We start from the raw sequence: 15,800 nt of genomic DNA on the forward strand, positions 1-15,800 counted from the left end.
GAGGTAGAGAGAAATTTCAATGAAAAGCTAGCAACCTCAGACAGCACAAATATAAGCGGTCTGGAGGAACAGGTAGAGTAATTAATTGACCATAAAGTTGTCGAATGGGTAAACAAAGACCAACATTCCACCACGTTTAGTGTCTGAACCTGATGATACTAAAAAAGACATAGACGATTTGTGGAAGGAATTTAAACTTATCCAGAATAAGATAGAGAAAGGGGAAGCTTCACAGGCTGTAGTGTTGACTAGTAAAGTGGTAATTGTTTTGTTGAGGGGAGACTTTCACACAAAATGTAATGAGAAGTGCTGGTCTGCACTTGCTCAAGTGAGGTTAAGAGCAGCTCCATGGGATCCACGCGGAGTCACATTATTCCCCCCAGGGATGTTAACATTCTGTGTTAACGGGCGGAGTGACAACCGTCGGATCCCGAGTTGGGTTTGACGTTACTTCCATGTTCGTTTTCCTTCAAGTATTATACTATCCTGTATTCTGTTTTCTTCCTCTTATACTGTCATATAGTTTAGTACTTGGACACACCCATCTAGATGTCGCGGACAAGCAGGGTTGATATCAAGGTCATACTGCTTTGTGTGGAGGCAGTAGAAAGTGATCTTGTCAATATACGCAGTCTTATTTGGTTTACAGGCGCTGTGATTCCCCATTGTATATTCACTGTGATGAATTGGGTTGTTATATCAAGTCAAGGCTGAAGCATTGGGTAATATATCATAATATGTGAACTGAAAGCGTGCTCCGCTCCAGTCTTGATGTAAAGGTGAGTTGACAGCATGCTCCACTCTAGTTATCAAGGATCTTGAATCTGATCATAGTTAGGTTTTATTTTTGCCGAAAGTAGTCTTTGAATGTAACATCTTCACCAGTTTTCCATATGAACCTGTGTGCAGAGGTATTCCTAGATGGCAACGTAAAAAAAAATTATACCCGCTGGAATGTCCTGCTCAGTTATTCCAGGGGTGCCATTGCTGGTCTTCGTGACTGGTCCTGGGGTCTCGTTTGTAGTGTCGACAGCAGCCAATGCAATCTCCATGGATTGTTAGGTCATATTTTTGCCTAACCAGCCAGTCTCTCCCGCCATCCGCGTATAGTTAGGTCATATTTTTGCCTAGTGAACCAACGTATAGTTAAGTCTTATTCGGGTCTAAGCTATTGGAGGATACGATATAATATCAATATCTCTATATTTGCAATGATATTGTACATAGTTTTTTTTATTTACTACTGAATATTTTATATCCTTTGTGAAAAATGATGTGAATCATACAATAGGGGGTAAGAGGAATAATGAGATATTTGTGATATGATACATAGTTTCTGCTTATGATGATAAGATACATAATTTCTACTTATTATGGAATAATTTACACCTTTTGTGAAATGGGATATGAATGGGGAGGTTTTATATAAATTATGAAAAGGGTGGGTGGTGTAGGTGCAAACATGACTAACACTACACACATTCCACACCTTTCAAATAACCCTCGCAGACAAGTGTGACTGATTCTTCACCACTGCCATTCCATATGATTTGCTAAGATCTTCCTTCGGGGTCTTCAAAGGTGAAGGTGAGAATGTCCGTCCTGCAGGAGACTTTTAACATCATACCTCCTCCGGTTTCTCACTCAAGTACCGGTGAAGTGGGGACAGGAAGGGTTCCTGTCTTTGGGGCTATCTTCTTTCTCTCTTTCGATCTTAGCAACCATTTCTACTTTTTCCTTTCTTACTTCTCTTTTGAGTACCAGTCTATCTTACCCTCTGTCCATATGCACACACTTCTATTGCTGAAGTCCTTCTCAATTTCCGTGGTTTTCTACAACCTTCAACTTATTTGCCTTAATCTGGCCAAAGAATCAGGCTACACAACTACCTATACGTGTACACACAATGAAACACAAAAACACAAACAGGAAGAGTATAGTTTAAGATAATGTGGGAACTGTCATGTGTTGGAGGGAGAAAAGTGTGCACATAGTGATAGGTATGCGCACCTGGTTATGTGAGGTGATGTAAAGGTATGTACAGGGATATATTTATATATGTAAGAACTAAGAGTATTTATGGTTATGATGATGGTATTACACTAGTATGTGTACATGAGAGGAGGAGGAACATATTGTGGTTCGTTATGCTACATCGTATACTTAAGTAGAGAGAGAGAGAGAGAGAGAGAGAGAGAGAGAGAGAGAGAGAGTCGCCGAGCCCACATAAGAAGTTACACATCCAGCTCAAGGAATAAACACACCACACTCTGTGCAACATCAAACATTATTGGGTGAAGATTTGACATTTAAATGTTGTTGAAAGAAGAGAAGAGACAATTACTTATTTGACACACACACACACACACACACACACACACACACACACACACACATGATTGGATGGAAAAGGGCAGGTAGGCAGACCCAAGAAAGGTTGACATATACTGTGTGGGCAGGGGCACCAAGAAGGGGATTGACCTGTACCATAGTACATCAGGAATTTGTTTAAAGGGGTGTACCTACCAAAACAGAGGGAGGAAGTGCTTTCATAGTATCAACCCGTGTGTGAGTTATAGGTACTGTGCCTAAAGAGGAAAGGGCAGTATCATGACAAAAGTCACACATTTTGTAGAGATTATTCTAGTAAGTTTGAATTCTCATTTCCACTCGCATTGTTATGTTTGTGTGAAGTTACATGTGTTGAAAAGAACACCTTTATTTACCCACAGTTCCTCCAGATTATAAAAGGTATTGAATAAATCCATACTTAGAAAAAGTAATATGCAAAGGAAGGGCAAATAACAGCATACGCTTGGGTAATGCACACTTGGAGTTTACGACTGGAAAGGGAACAGAAAGATTCCTGTCCTTAAAAAGTTTACATTGATCAAAAGGTCCATGATTATGGAAAAGGAAAGAGAGCTACGTATGAAGTACCCGATAGTAAAAAAAAAAAAAAAAAAAAAAGTTATATAAATTGATGGAAACGTAATATTATATGAATACAATATTGATGTACATAACAAACATGTATAAAATATCCTGTGTTCAAGCAAAGGGGAGGGATATGTAGTGCCTCGAGAATTTCGGGGTAAATTCTAGAGATCCTCGTATTTCCACCGTCTCGAACACGTTATTTTAGAGATGAGTGTGGTAAAGTATAACTGTGTCTACTGCACGACAATGATGTGTGTGCAGAACGTATGCGTATCAGACGGATGATCAGCGTGCGCAGGTAGTTGCCAAGCCCGCCTAAGAAGTTGCACGTCCAGCTCAAGGAATAAACATGCCGTAGTCCATGCAACATCAAACATTATTGTGTGAATATTTGATGTTGTTGAAAGAAGAGAAGATACAATTACTTGTACATTCATTCTTTTACTTTCGTAAGGTGCAGACAGTTGTCTTGTTAAACTTGGAGAGATTTGTAGACCATATTTATGGAAAAATAAATGTGATAGTTCCGACGGACTGGAAGGTGTTGAGCTTAGGAAAAATGTTTTAGTCGTATGAAAACTGCTATGTGTGATGAAAATACAGTGAGATTGAGTTCAAAGAACTCTCGCGTGTATGGAATTATTTTAAAAGTATAAAAAATTCCTCCAAAGTAGCATTTTATCTTCAGAGGGAAGTTGATCAGGACATAGCAGCCGGTTATCAGGAAAAGAAGATCATTGAAGCAACTCCGAGTAAGTTCGATAGCCAAGACGGAGTGCGAGTCTTGCACACCAGTACCACAATGTCACCCTTAATCACCGGAAACCGCCAGATCAAATTATCTATATGGATAACAAAGTAAGCAAAAATTAGGGTATGGTCCTATCATGCACTATTCTAAATGTAAATAAGGAATTGTTACCAACCTTAAAATTTTCCTCTTACAACATTTTAAAAAGCATAAGACTGCTCTGTGCTAGACTGAAGCACATGTCAAATCAGGTAACGCCCCAGGCGCCTAGTCAAAAAAAAATTTATTATATCATGCAACAAAGGACTAGAATGTTAAATAAATAATCAAACTGAATGAAACAGACCTTAATAAAGTCGTACCAGCAGGCCAGAATGGTGAAATTGTAACACCACACTCACAAAGAAGTATACACTATAAACAGAATACACAGAGGTGCTGTCACAACCTCACGGCAGTAGTGTCAAATGAACAATGGAATGAGCCTCGCATACAATGACTGCAGAGGACACACAGAGGTGGTGGTCAAAGCAGTTATATGACACTCGGCATATTTAATGCTTAAGAAAACATCTACGTATGTGTACAGTTGACGAACAATTGCTAAAAGCTGAGCCAGCTAGTGGGAACCAAAGCTATTATGATTAAATGAGGTCAGTTCTTAAAATTTACTGGATAATATCGGTATGCTTTTCTAATGGGTTTCGGTTTCAGCTTATTAATCCCCCCCTCCCTCCAGTTGATTCATTCTTACGCATTATACTTTTAAAGTCGAAGGGGGCTTCCTGTTTTAAGAATTTGTAACTTACATTTTTATTCAGTTACAGCTGGTGTTACTGTTTATCTATTTGGAGTAAATTAAACTTTCCCTTTATGTGTGAGTATTGTTTGATTAATTATAAGCTCTTAATTTCATTACAGTGATTCAATCATTTTTAGATTTATTTATTTATTTATTTTGAGCATTCAATACGTTGACTGCCACATAATTGCTTTTAACGACACCTATATGTGTCCTCTGCAGTAACTGTATGTACACTTCATTCCATTGCTCATTGACATTCCTGGCACGAGCTTGTGGTGGCACCTCTTCTGTTTGTTGTTTATAGTGTATACTTTTTTTGTGAGTTTGGTCCAAACCATTGCACCATTCTGACCTGCTGGTACAACTTTATTAATGTATGTTTCTTGTAGTTGGATTATTTATTTTACACTACATCATGGCATAGTCGTTTTCGACTAGGCCTCTGGGGGGTTTATCTCATTTGACACGTGCACCAATCCAGCACAGAGCCGTCTTACGGGTGTTAAAATGCTGTAAAAGGAAAATTTTAAGGTTAGCAATAATTCATCATTCACATTTAGAATTATGCATGCCAGGACCATATTTTAATTTGCGCTCATTTTGTTATCCTTTTAGATAATCTGAAGGTGCCCTACACGGGCCAAACGTGTTGTTAATATAAGAATAAATTGCAACCAAAACTGTTTTTAATTCGAATATTCTACATACGGTTGCTGTACCAGATGACTCTGCTCCATGTTATTTTTTCCAACTGCTGAAGTTCAAGGGCAATTTTCACAGCTGCAGTTTTGAAAGTTTTTAAGGTTCGCATACAGCAAAACAGCATTAGCTGATAACTCAAAAGAACATGAACTAATGACTGGAGGCTTTGTTTAGGAGGATGGATCTGTGTGCACAAAGTGATGGTAAATATTTTGAGACTATAGGGGTAAAACATGTCAAGCAATTGTTGAACCCAGAAAATGTTATTGTGTCCCTTGTACAAAGAGGGATGTAAAAAGCACTGTAATAAAGATACTGGCATTAAGAACATATTACTTCACTGTTGATTTATTTTTGAACTAGCAGTCCATCAATACAAAACACACATTTTAATCTGATCTATTCTAAAGGAGCAATGATACTATAAAACAATTTAGATATTTTATTGTGTCTTGTACATGTAGAAATATATTTTATTTACACTGAAAACATCAAATAAAATATCTACATCGCTCAGTCATGACAACAGATATACGAAGTTAAACACGTAAAAACAGTGACAGTATTCAAAAAGAGATAAACACAAATAACTCTTATGAATAATAAATTACATAACAGGAAGAGAAAAAAACTTTTTTAAGTGCTACTGGAGGAAAAGGAAGGCGAATGACAGCATATCATAGTTCATGTAAGGATCAATCATTGACCTATCACCGCTACCATCCACTCCTTTAAAACAGAAATTCCCTCCTCTTCCTATTCCTAATCTTCAGACTATTTAAGTTTTTATTTCTCATCAACAGCAACCCCATCAACATGTCTGTCTACAGAACTCTTTCAAACACCTACATTATAACTTAAAGTTAACATCATATTTGTTAATGTTTTGAATTGTAAAACTAGAACAATATGCACACAAAAGTCTTCCTTTACTTGGAGGTCTGTAAGAAAAATTAAAACAAAGACAAATACAAGAATGTGCTCTTCTTTGCAGTTTTTACAGGGATACACGTATGTATGACTATAGGTAAATCAGCACACAAGAGACTTATGTTCACAGTCAGTTTTGTACATTAGGTGATGACGGACACATTGGTTTGTTTATTTTTTGATTGGTGCCACTCTTTTCCAAAAGACTGCTATAAAATGGAATATACCCACACACAATTTCAAACTATCCAGCATATGCACACAGTCAATAAACCTACATGCCAAAATCATTTTTATATTAAAATCATTTGGAACTATAAAACAAAGAGCTACATTAAAACCTAAGAAGTCTTTGCGTGTTTAAGAGAGGGATAGATGGACTGAACATAGTAAAGTACAAATCACTAAATGTAAAACGGAAATAAAAATTACGAGAGAAAGAGCAAGATTGAACGCTTTTAAGGGTAAATCACATATGCATGAAAAAAAACTATGACATAAAAAATCATGTGATGGGCAACACAATGCCATTTTTCACTGAGAAAATGTACTGCAATTGTGTGAGAGGTGCAACTAAGATCAATGGAATCTCCAAGAAACCAACAATTACATTCAATGACAATGTTGTTTGTGTGTTGGCAAAGGACACTACAGACTTTTAAATGAAACTACAGTTTATTCAAAAGGTTCTAAAACAATAAACCCCTGCCCGCCTCTCCCTCCCCACATGCACACAAATAGTTTCTATGTATGTTCCATTAATAACTGAAACAAATGATTGATTAAAAGAAATTACCAACATTTTACCACATTTTTTAAATGATTTGTTTTCCTAAAAGCCACATATGTTCCTGACTAATTTATCTGGTATAAACGAGTGCATTCTATGCAATAACATTCACTTCAATACATTCTCCACCTTCAAGTTCCAGATCCACAGCAGTATCACTCGAGTTCAAAAGTTCACCATCAAACATAAACTTCAGTCTTTCCTGAGGCATTTCCAACATCTCAGCAACTTTTATCATAAGAACTTTCATTTTCTCATCTTTGTGAATTTTAACAGTTAATGGCTTCTTCCTATCTTTACATAAAATTTTTAGCTCTACATCTTCATCATTTAAGTCTTCTTCATGGGTAACTGCAGTTGGTGCTGGAGCATTTAGAGTGGTTACACCTCCATCTGGAAGTAATCAGAACAATTACTAACACTTCATACATGAAACAAAAATTTAAACTAAAATTTTTTGTTAAAGAAATTGAATCATTTCCATTTGAAAACACATGCATGAAATTTTTGCCTCATTAAGACTGATGACTGGGATGCAGCTGACAAATGCCCAAATGAGGATACCTACATTGCCTACTCCAAAGTGGCACTTTTTTTTTACACAGAATGAGGGGATGGGATGGGCTGGGGTGAAGGAGGGTGGTGAGGAGAGAGAGGGAGAGAGGGGGAGAGAGAGAGAGAGAGAGAGAGAGAGAGAGAGAGAGAGAGAGAGAGTGGTTGACTTGGGGGAGGGGACCAAACACGAAGGTTATCACCCCCATCGGATTAGGGAAGTAAGTCAGCTGTGCCCTTTCAAAGGAACCATACCAGCAATTGCCTGAACCAATTCAGTGTGATAACCACTGTGCCACCTCATCCGGTGTCTCAGAGAGAGAGAGCGCTGTGAAAACAGAAAGAGTGCGCAAAGTTTAAGTTAACTCTGTAAACATTAAAACAATGACCAGCGAAGCAAACAGTGGAAGAAAAAATTTATCATACGACTGATCAGTACAACACGAACTGTGGAGAACTGTGAAAAACACAGCATGGCAAGTTTAAAAGCAATCCACTGATATGTAGAAAAATTCCATGCAAGGTTGGGATCAATCAGCACTGTGAAACACTTATTTTGCGAAAACACAGATGGAGGAAAAAAAAACTGTAACACCAAGAAGGAGTTGTGCAACATAAATGAAAGTTGGCTGGTGTGTTTCTACATATGAAAGCTGATGTCTATTCAAATTTGCACCACCCACATAAGAGTGTCACTAGTAGTGTCACCACAAGTATAGAAATAAGGTTTGCTTTAAATACACACTGTAACAGTCGAGAGCATTAGTTACCTTTGAGACTGGATGTGGTGAGCTGATGTTAGTCAAGACTGCCTATCAGGCAACAAAGATGCCATTAACCACACCTCACTGGGTTGGAATGAGATCATGTAATAAGACTGTGATAAGGTGTACATGACAGCTGACAGCATTGGTCACTAGAAATTAGTATCGCAAGAAGACTGGACACCAGACAGCCATGTGTCACTACCAAGAGGGAAGACTATTGTGTTTGGAGTGCAGCTCTCGTGCATCACAGTGCATCTGCAGCAGTAATTTGAGCAGCAGTTGGCACCATAGTGACACAAAAAACTGTTACAAATCAGTTATTTCAAGAACAGCTCCGAGCCAGAAGCCCTGTAGCATACATTTCACTGACCCCAAACCACTGGCATTTGCAACTCCAGTGGTGTCAAGTGAGAGCTCACTGGAGATCAGGGTTGAGGTCCAGTGTGTTTTCTGATGAAAGCTGGTTCTGCCTCAGTGCCAGTGGTGAGTGTGTGTGGGTTAAGAGGAGGCTATTTGAGAGCCTGCAAGTAATGTGTGTGTACTAGACACACTGGATCTACACCTGAAGTTATGGTCTAGATGCAATTTTGTATGACAGCAGGATGATTCTCGTGGTTATCCCATGCACACTGACTTGCAAATTTGTACACCACTCCGCCAATCCAACCTGTTATTCTGCCATTCATGAACAGCATTCCAGAGGGTGGTGTTCAACAGGATAACAACACTTGCCCACATACAGCTGTTGTAAACCCATACATTCTACAGAATGTCGACATGTTGCCTTGGCCTGCTCAATCACCAGATGTCTCCAATCCAGCACTTATGAGACATCATCGGATGACAATTCTGGTGTCATCTACAAACAGCTTTAACTGTCCCTGTATTGACTGACCAAGTGCAACAGACACGGAACTCCATCCCACATACTAACATCTGGCACCTGTACAACACAATGTGTGCATGTTTGCATTCAAGATTCTGGTGGTTACACTGGTACCAGCATTTAACATTTGCAACAGCTTATCTCATGCTTGCATCAACATGTGATCCTGCAATGTTATCCACCTAAATGTGTTACCTAGACAAATGTTTCCCCGAAATTTCATTACTCTTCACTAATTATTTTTTGGTGTTCTGAATTTTTTCCATCTGTGTATATCGTGGCTGGAACAATGAACTTTTATAGCTACTGGTGACATCCTTTATTCAAACAAATAATGTTCTTGTGAATGAGTGTGATGCAAAGAGCAGAAATGACATGCCTGTTACAGATGTATGTCTTTGACAAGAGAAGAAGACAGCATTTCCCGGGTCATTAATATTGTCCAATGCCACTTTACTCTTACAGTAAACTCCTTCACCAAATGCACAAATCTCACTTTTATTACCCCTTTTACATTAATGTGGGTTGTCATCACAGTTTCACAAAAATTAAAAATTAACCACACTCAAGTATAATTATTTCTTAGAAAATCATCAATTTCATCTTCATTTAGGTATTTTAACTCTATAAGCCACTATAATTAACCAAAATATCCATGTAGCAAACACTATATCTGTACAAGTCCGAGCATTTAGTGACAGCCTGCATTAACATTAAACAAGTGTCACCTCTCAGTGATGTAGCATATTTGATTAGCAGAAATAAGTCTGTGGATTCTAAGGCAGTCAAGTATAAAATTCTCTCTCTTTGTGTGGCTTGCTGTATAGCAGACATACTTTATGTACAGTGCACGGAACATCGACACTATACGCACCTGCTTGTGTCTGATCAATCTGCCATGAATAAGCACTGTAGGACGCCCAGATACAGCATGGGCTACAAGAATATCCAGACTTTAATGTCTGTTTCATCTTATCTATGGATTCTTCTGTTACTTCTAGGTATAGAATTCCATATTTAAGGTCAGTCAGTCGGTTTGGGGGATTAAAGGGACCAGACTACGGTCCTCGGTCCCTTTTTCCAAAAACTAAAAACACCCACAGAGAATAAAAAAACGAACAACAGAAAAGACGGCAGACGACACAGGACAAGAAAGACTCAGACAGAGATCAGACAAAACGAGTTAAAATCACACAGAGTGTGACAATGGTTGGCCGACCATAGAGACAAAAAAGGAAAAGCCAACCACCAAGAAACACACTAAAAAATCAGACTAAAATCGGAGGCTATAGGCCAGAATCAACACAGAAAGACAAGCACTTAGATTAGTTGATGATGGGGCTTCCCTGCCCGAATAAAATGCAAAACTAAGTCTGCCATAGCAGGGTCATCAGTTAAAAGGGCAGGGAGCGTATCAGGCAGCGCAAATGTCTGCCTGAGCATAGCTAAAAGTGGACAGGACAATAAAATGTGCACCACCATCAAAACCGCCCCGCAGCGACAGAGAGGTGGGTCCCCACAGCTCAGTAAATATCCATGCGTCAGCCGGGTGTCTCCGATGCGGAGCCGACAAAGGACGACTGAGTACCTGCGAATGGCTTGCATGGATGATCGCCACACAGCTGTCGTCTCCTTGACAGCACGGAGTTTATTACGTGTGGTCAGATCGTGCCATTCAGCGTCCCAAAGCGTGAGAACTGCGCGGCGTAAGACTGCCCTCAAATCAGTCTCCGGAGGGCCAATGTCCAGAGATGGTTTACTGGTGGCCTCTTTCGCCAGGCGGTCTACATGTTCATTGCCGGGTATCCCAACATGGCCTGGGGTCCACACAAATACCACAGAGCATCCACAATGGGCAAGAGCATGGAGGGACTCCTGGACAGCCATCACCAGACGAGAGCAAGGGAAACACTGGTCGATAGCTCGAAAACTGCTCAGGGAGTCGCTACAGATAACGAAGGACTCACCTGAGCAGGAGTGGATATACTCTAGGGCAAGAAAGATGGCGACCAGCTCAGCAGTGAAAACGCTGCAGCCAGCCAACAAGGATCGTTGTTCGTAATGGCCCCCCAGATTTAGAGCATAACCGACACGACCAGCAACCATCGAACCGTCAGTATAAACAACACCAGAGCCCTGATACATGGCTAGGATGGAAGAAAAATGTCGATGGAAGGCCTCCAGAGGGACTGAGTCCTTCAGGCCCTGGGCCAAGTCGAGCCGAAGGCAAGGGCGGGGCACACACCACGGGGGTGTACGCAGAGGGGCCCAAAAAGGAGGTGGAAGAGGGTAAACCCCAAACCCGGAGAGAAGCTCTCTGACGCGGACGGCGATCGTACTACCCGACCGGGGCCAACGTTCTGGGAGATGGACGACTGACTGCGGGAACAGGAGACGATAATTAGGATGCCCGGGCAAGCTACAAACATGCGCAGCATAAGCAGCCAGTAAATGTTGGCGCCATAACTGCAGTGGAGGGACACCTGCCTCCACAAGTATGCTGTCCACAGAGCTGGTCCAGAAAGCACCAGTGGCAAGTCAGATCCCGCTGTGAAGAATTGGGTCCAGCACACGCAATGCAGATGGGGATGCTGAACCATAAGCCAGGCTTCCATAATCCAGACGGGACTGGATTAATGCCTGGTAGAGCCGTAAGAGGGTCGAGCGGTCGGCGCCCCACCTGGTGTGGCTCAAGCATCGCAGAGCATTAAGATGCCGCCAACACATCTGCTTAAGCTGCCAAATATGTGGGAGCCAAGTCAACCGAGCATCAAAAACTACACCTAAAAAGCGATGTGTCTCCACCACAGCAAGACGTTCGCTGGCAAGATAAAGCTGCGGCTCAGGGTGAACTGAGCGTCGTCGGCAGACATGCATAACGCAGGTCTTGGCAGCCGAAAACTGGAAGCCAAGTGCTACAGCCCAAGACTGCGCCTTGCGGATAGTGCCCTGCAGCTGACGTTCAGCAGCGGCAATGCCAATGGAGCTGTAGTAGAGGCAGAAGTCGTCAGCATACAAGGATGCTGAGACAGACGTTCCCACGGCCGCAGCGAGCCCGTTAATTGCTTAAAAACAGGCAGACACTTAAAACAGACCCCTGTGCAACCCTGTTCTCCTGAACTCAAGAGGAACTATGGGAGGCCACGACTTGCATGCGGAAGGTACAATGCGACAGACAATTGTGTATGAAAAATCAGCAGCGGACCCCGAAGACCCCAATCTTGAAGCATAGAGAGGATGTGATGGCGCCATGTCATATCGTATGCCTTCGGCATGTCGAAAAAGACAATGACGAGGTGCTGACGGCGGGCAAGGGCCGTACGGATGGCTGACTCCAGCCTCACCAGATTGTCGGCGGCAGAGCGGCCTTTACGGAACCCACCCTGAGACAGAGCCAGGAGGCCCCGAGACTCGAGTACCCAACTCAATCACCGGCTCACCATCCATTCGAGCAACTTGCAAAGAACGTTAGTGAGGCTAATGGGGTGGTAGCTGTCCACCTCCAAGGGGTTCTTGCCAGGTTTCAAAACAGGGATGACAATACTTTCCCGCCATTGCGACGGAAACTCACCCTCGACCCAGAGACGATTGTAAAGCTCGAGGAGGCGTCGCTGGCAGTCCACTGAAAGGTGTTTCAGCATCTGACAGTGCATGTGATCTGGCCCAGGAGCGGTATCAGGGCAAGCAGCTAGGGCACTGTGAAATTCCCACACACTGAATGGAACATTGTTGGATTCAGGATGGTGGGTGCGAAATGAAAGGCTCCGACATTCCATCCGCTCTTTAATGGAGCGGAAGGCCAGTGGGTAATTCACAGAAGAGGAACTCAGAGCAAAATGCTCTGCCAAGCGGTTGGCAATTACGTCGGAGTCAGTACAAACTGCTCCATTCAGTGAGAGCGCAGGGACGCTGACAGGGGTCAGATAGCCATAGAGGCGTAGAATCTTGGCCCAGACCTGCGATGGAGAGACATGGAGGCCAATGGTGGACACATACCGTCCCACCACTCCTGCTTGTGTTGGCGAATGATGCGGCGGGCCCACACACAGAGCCGTTTAAAGGCCACGACGTTTTCTAAAGATGGATGCCGCTTGTGACACTGGAGCGCCTGCCGGTGATCTTTAATCGCCTCAGCAATCTCAGACGACCACCAAGGCACAGTCCGCCGCCGAGGGGACCCAGAAGACCGGGGAATGGCAGATTCTGCGGCAGTAATGATGCCGGTGGTGACCGAGTGAACCACCACATCAATGGCGTCATTAGAAAGAGGCTAAATAGCGGCAATGGAGCAGAACAAATCCCAGTCAGCCTTATTCATAGCCCATCTGCAAGGGCGCCCAGAAGAGTGACGCTGTGGCAGTGACAGAAAGATCGGAAAGTGGTCACTACCACACAGGTCATCATGCACACTCCATTGGACAGAGGGTAAGAGGCTAGGGCTGCAGATTGAAAGGTCGATGGCGGAGTACATGCCATGCACCACACTGAAATGTGTGAAGGCACTATCATTTAAAATGGAAATACACGCTCAACGGTGGCGCCTCGACCTGTTGCCACTGACCCACCCCACAGAGGGTTATGGGCATTGAAGTCGCCAAGAAACAAGAAAGGTGGCGGCAATTGGGCTATCAGTGCAGCCAGGACATGCTGTGGGACATCACCATCCAGTGGAAGGTAAAGACTGCAGACGGTAACAGCCTGTGGTGTCCACACCCTAACAGTGACAGCCTCTAAAGGTGTTTGTAGACGGACAGACTCGCTGTGAAGAGTGAAGGTCATAGATGCAGACGCTACCAGACACCCTTTCATAAGCTGCCCAGTTCTTATAATAACCCCGATAGCCACGGAGGGCGGGAATTCGCATTGCTGGAAACCAAGTTTCCTGAAGAACAATGCAGAAGAAAGGGTGAAGGCTGATAAGTTGTCGGAGCTCAGCTAGATGATGGAAGAAATCACTGCAGTTCCACTGGAGGATGATATTGTCCATGGCTCAGAAAGGCGTGAAGGGACTGGGAAGGCAGTTTACACCGCTTGTTCACTCGCCACTGATTCAGTACCCGCACGAGTGACATCCATGGCATCTGAGGGACACCTTCGGTGGTTCAGGCTGGGAGGGCTTCACTGGGTCAGTCTCAGGGACGGACGACGACCATGAGGCCCTACGACCAGCGACCGGTGGTTGTTTGAGCCACTTGCGGGTGTCCGCTTTTAAACCGGTCAGAACTTGTGAAGGGAGGTCCCCTTCCTGGCGAGAGGAGCCGAAGAAGTCTTACGCTTCTCTGGCTGGGAAGGGGGAACTGATGTCCCCAATGGTTGGGAGGGAGGGAGGGGTGTTGCTCCTGAAGTAGATGGAGCAGGAGCAACAGGGAGTGAAGTTCCCCCCACCATCAAGGGGGCAGGTGTGGTCCTCTGGCTCTGAGAGGCGACAGTGTGTGGTGCAGCTATGGGAACTGTAGCAGGAGTGAGAGTGGCGGCATAAGAGGACGTCATGCGTACTGGATGTAGTCGTTCAAACTTACACTTAGCCTCAGTGTAGGTCAGTCTATCCAGGGTCTTGTATTCCATTATTTTCCGTTCCTTCTGTAGAATCTTACAGTCCGGCGAGCAAGGGGGATGGTGCTCCCCGCAGTTGACACAGATGGGAGGCAGGGCACATGGAGTATCAGGATGGGATGGTCGACCACAATCGCAACAGATGAGGGTGGAAGCACAGCGAGAAGACATATGGCCGAACTTCCAACACTTGAAGCACCGCATCGGGGGAGGGATATAGGGTTTTACATCACAACGGTAGACCATCACCTTGACCTTCTCAGGTAATGTGTCACTCTCGAAGGCCAAGATGAAGGCACTGGTGGCAACTTGATGATCCCTCGGACCCCAGTGGATGCGCCAGACGAAATGGACACCTCGCCGCTCTAAGTTGGCGCGCAGCTCGTCATCGGACTGTAAAAGAAGATCTCAGTGGAAAATAATGCCCTGGACCACATTTAATCTTTTATGTGGGGTGATAACAACAATAACATCCCCCAGCTTTGTACAAGCGAGCAAGGCTCATGACTGGGCAGAGGATGCTGTTTTGATTAAGACTGACCCTGACCGCATTTTGGACAAGCCCTCCACCTCCCCGAACTTGTCCTCTAAATGCTCTGCAGAGAACTGCGGCTTCACGGACACAAATGATTCCCCGTCAGCTCTGGTACAGACAAGATACCGGGGCGAATACATTTCACTGTCATTCATAGCCTTTCGTTCCTCCCATGGTGTGGCCAGGGAGGGGAATGATTTAGGGTCGTACACATGAGCCTTAAAGTGAGCTTTCAAACACTTAGAGACTGCTGGTGGCTGGCCACCAGCAAGAGATGATGTGCCATGCTTCATTGCGCGTCATCCACCCTGATGCCTCCTACTCCGACCACGGGCCCTCCCCATGGGCGCTACCCAGCCACAGCAAAGGCCATCTGGCAGGATGGCCATTGCCAGGACTCCTGATGCCCCAGGGAGATGGGCATCTACTCCTTGGCATACATGGGGAGTAAACGGCGCAGGCATCAGTAGAGCGATCCCTGTGTTGTCAGGGGGCTACAACTGACAGGGTACATGGCAGCCCACCACAACGGACTAGCTACCGTGCTGGATTTTAGGTGACATGTAGTCCATGGTCGCCATCAGTGCAG

General features: G+C 43.7%; 1 protein-coding gene across 6 annotated transcripts in view; it reads right to left on the reverse strand.

The window, feature by feature from the left end:
• Positions 1-5,530: 5,530 nt before the first annotated feature.
• The window catches only part of LOC124545044 (uncharacterized protein CG4449), a 151,186-nt gene continuing 140,916 nt past the window's right edge, over positions 5,531-15,800 (reverse strand). For all 6 annotated transcript variants that reach the window (XM_047123831.1, XM_047123829.1, XM_047123830.1 and 3 more), the window contains exon 7: positions 5,531-7,311. In XM_047123831.1, the coding sequence (XP_046979787.1) occupies positions 7,013-7,311 (299 nt within the window). In that variant the 3' untranslated portion in view covers positions 5,531-7,012. The remainder of the gene's footprint in view (positions 7,312-15,800) is intronic.

The sequence above is a fragment of the Schistocerca americana genome, chromosome 8, assembly GCF_021461395.2.
Source record: "Schistocerca americana isolate TAMUIC-IGC-003095 chromosome 8, iqSchAmer2.1, whole genome shotgun sequence".
NCBI lineage: Eukaryota > Metazoa > Arthropoda > Insecta > Orthoptera > Acrididae > Schistocerca > Schistocerca americana.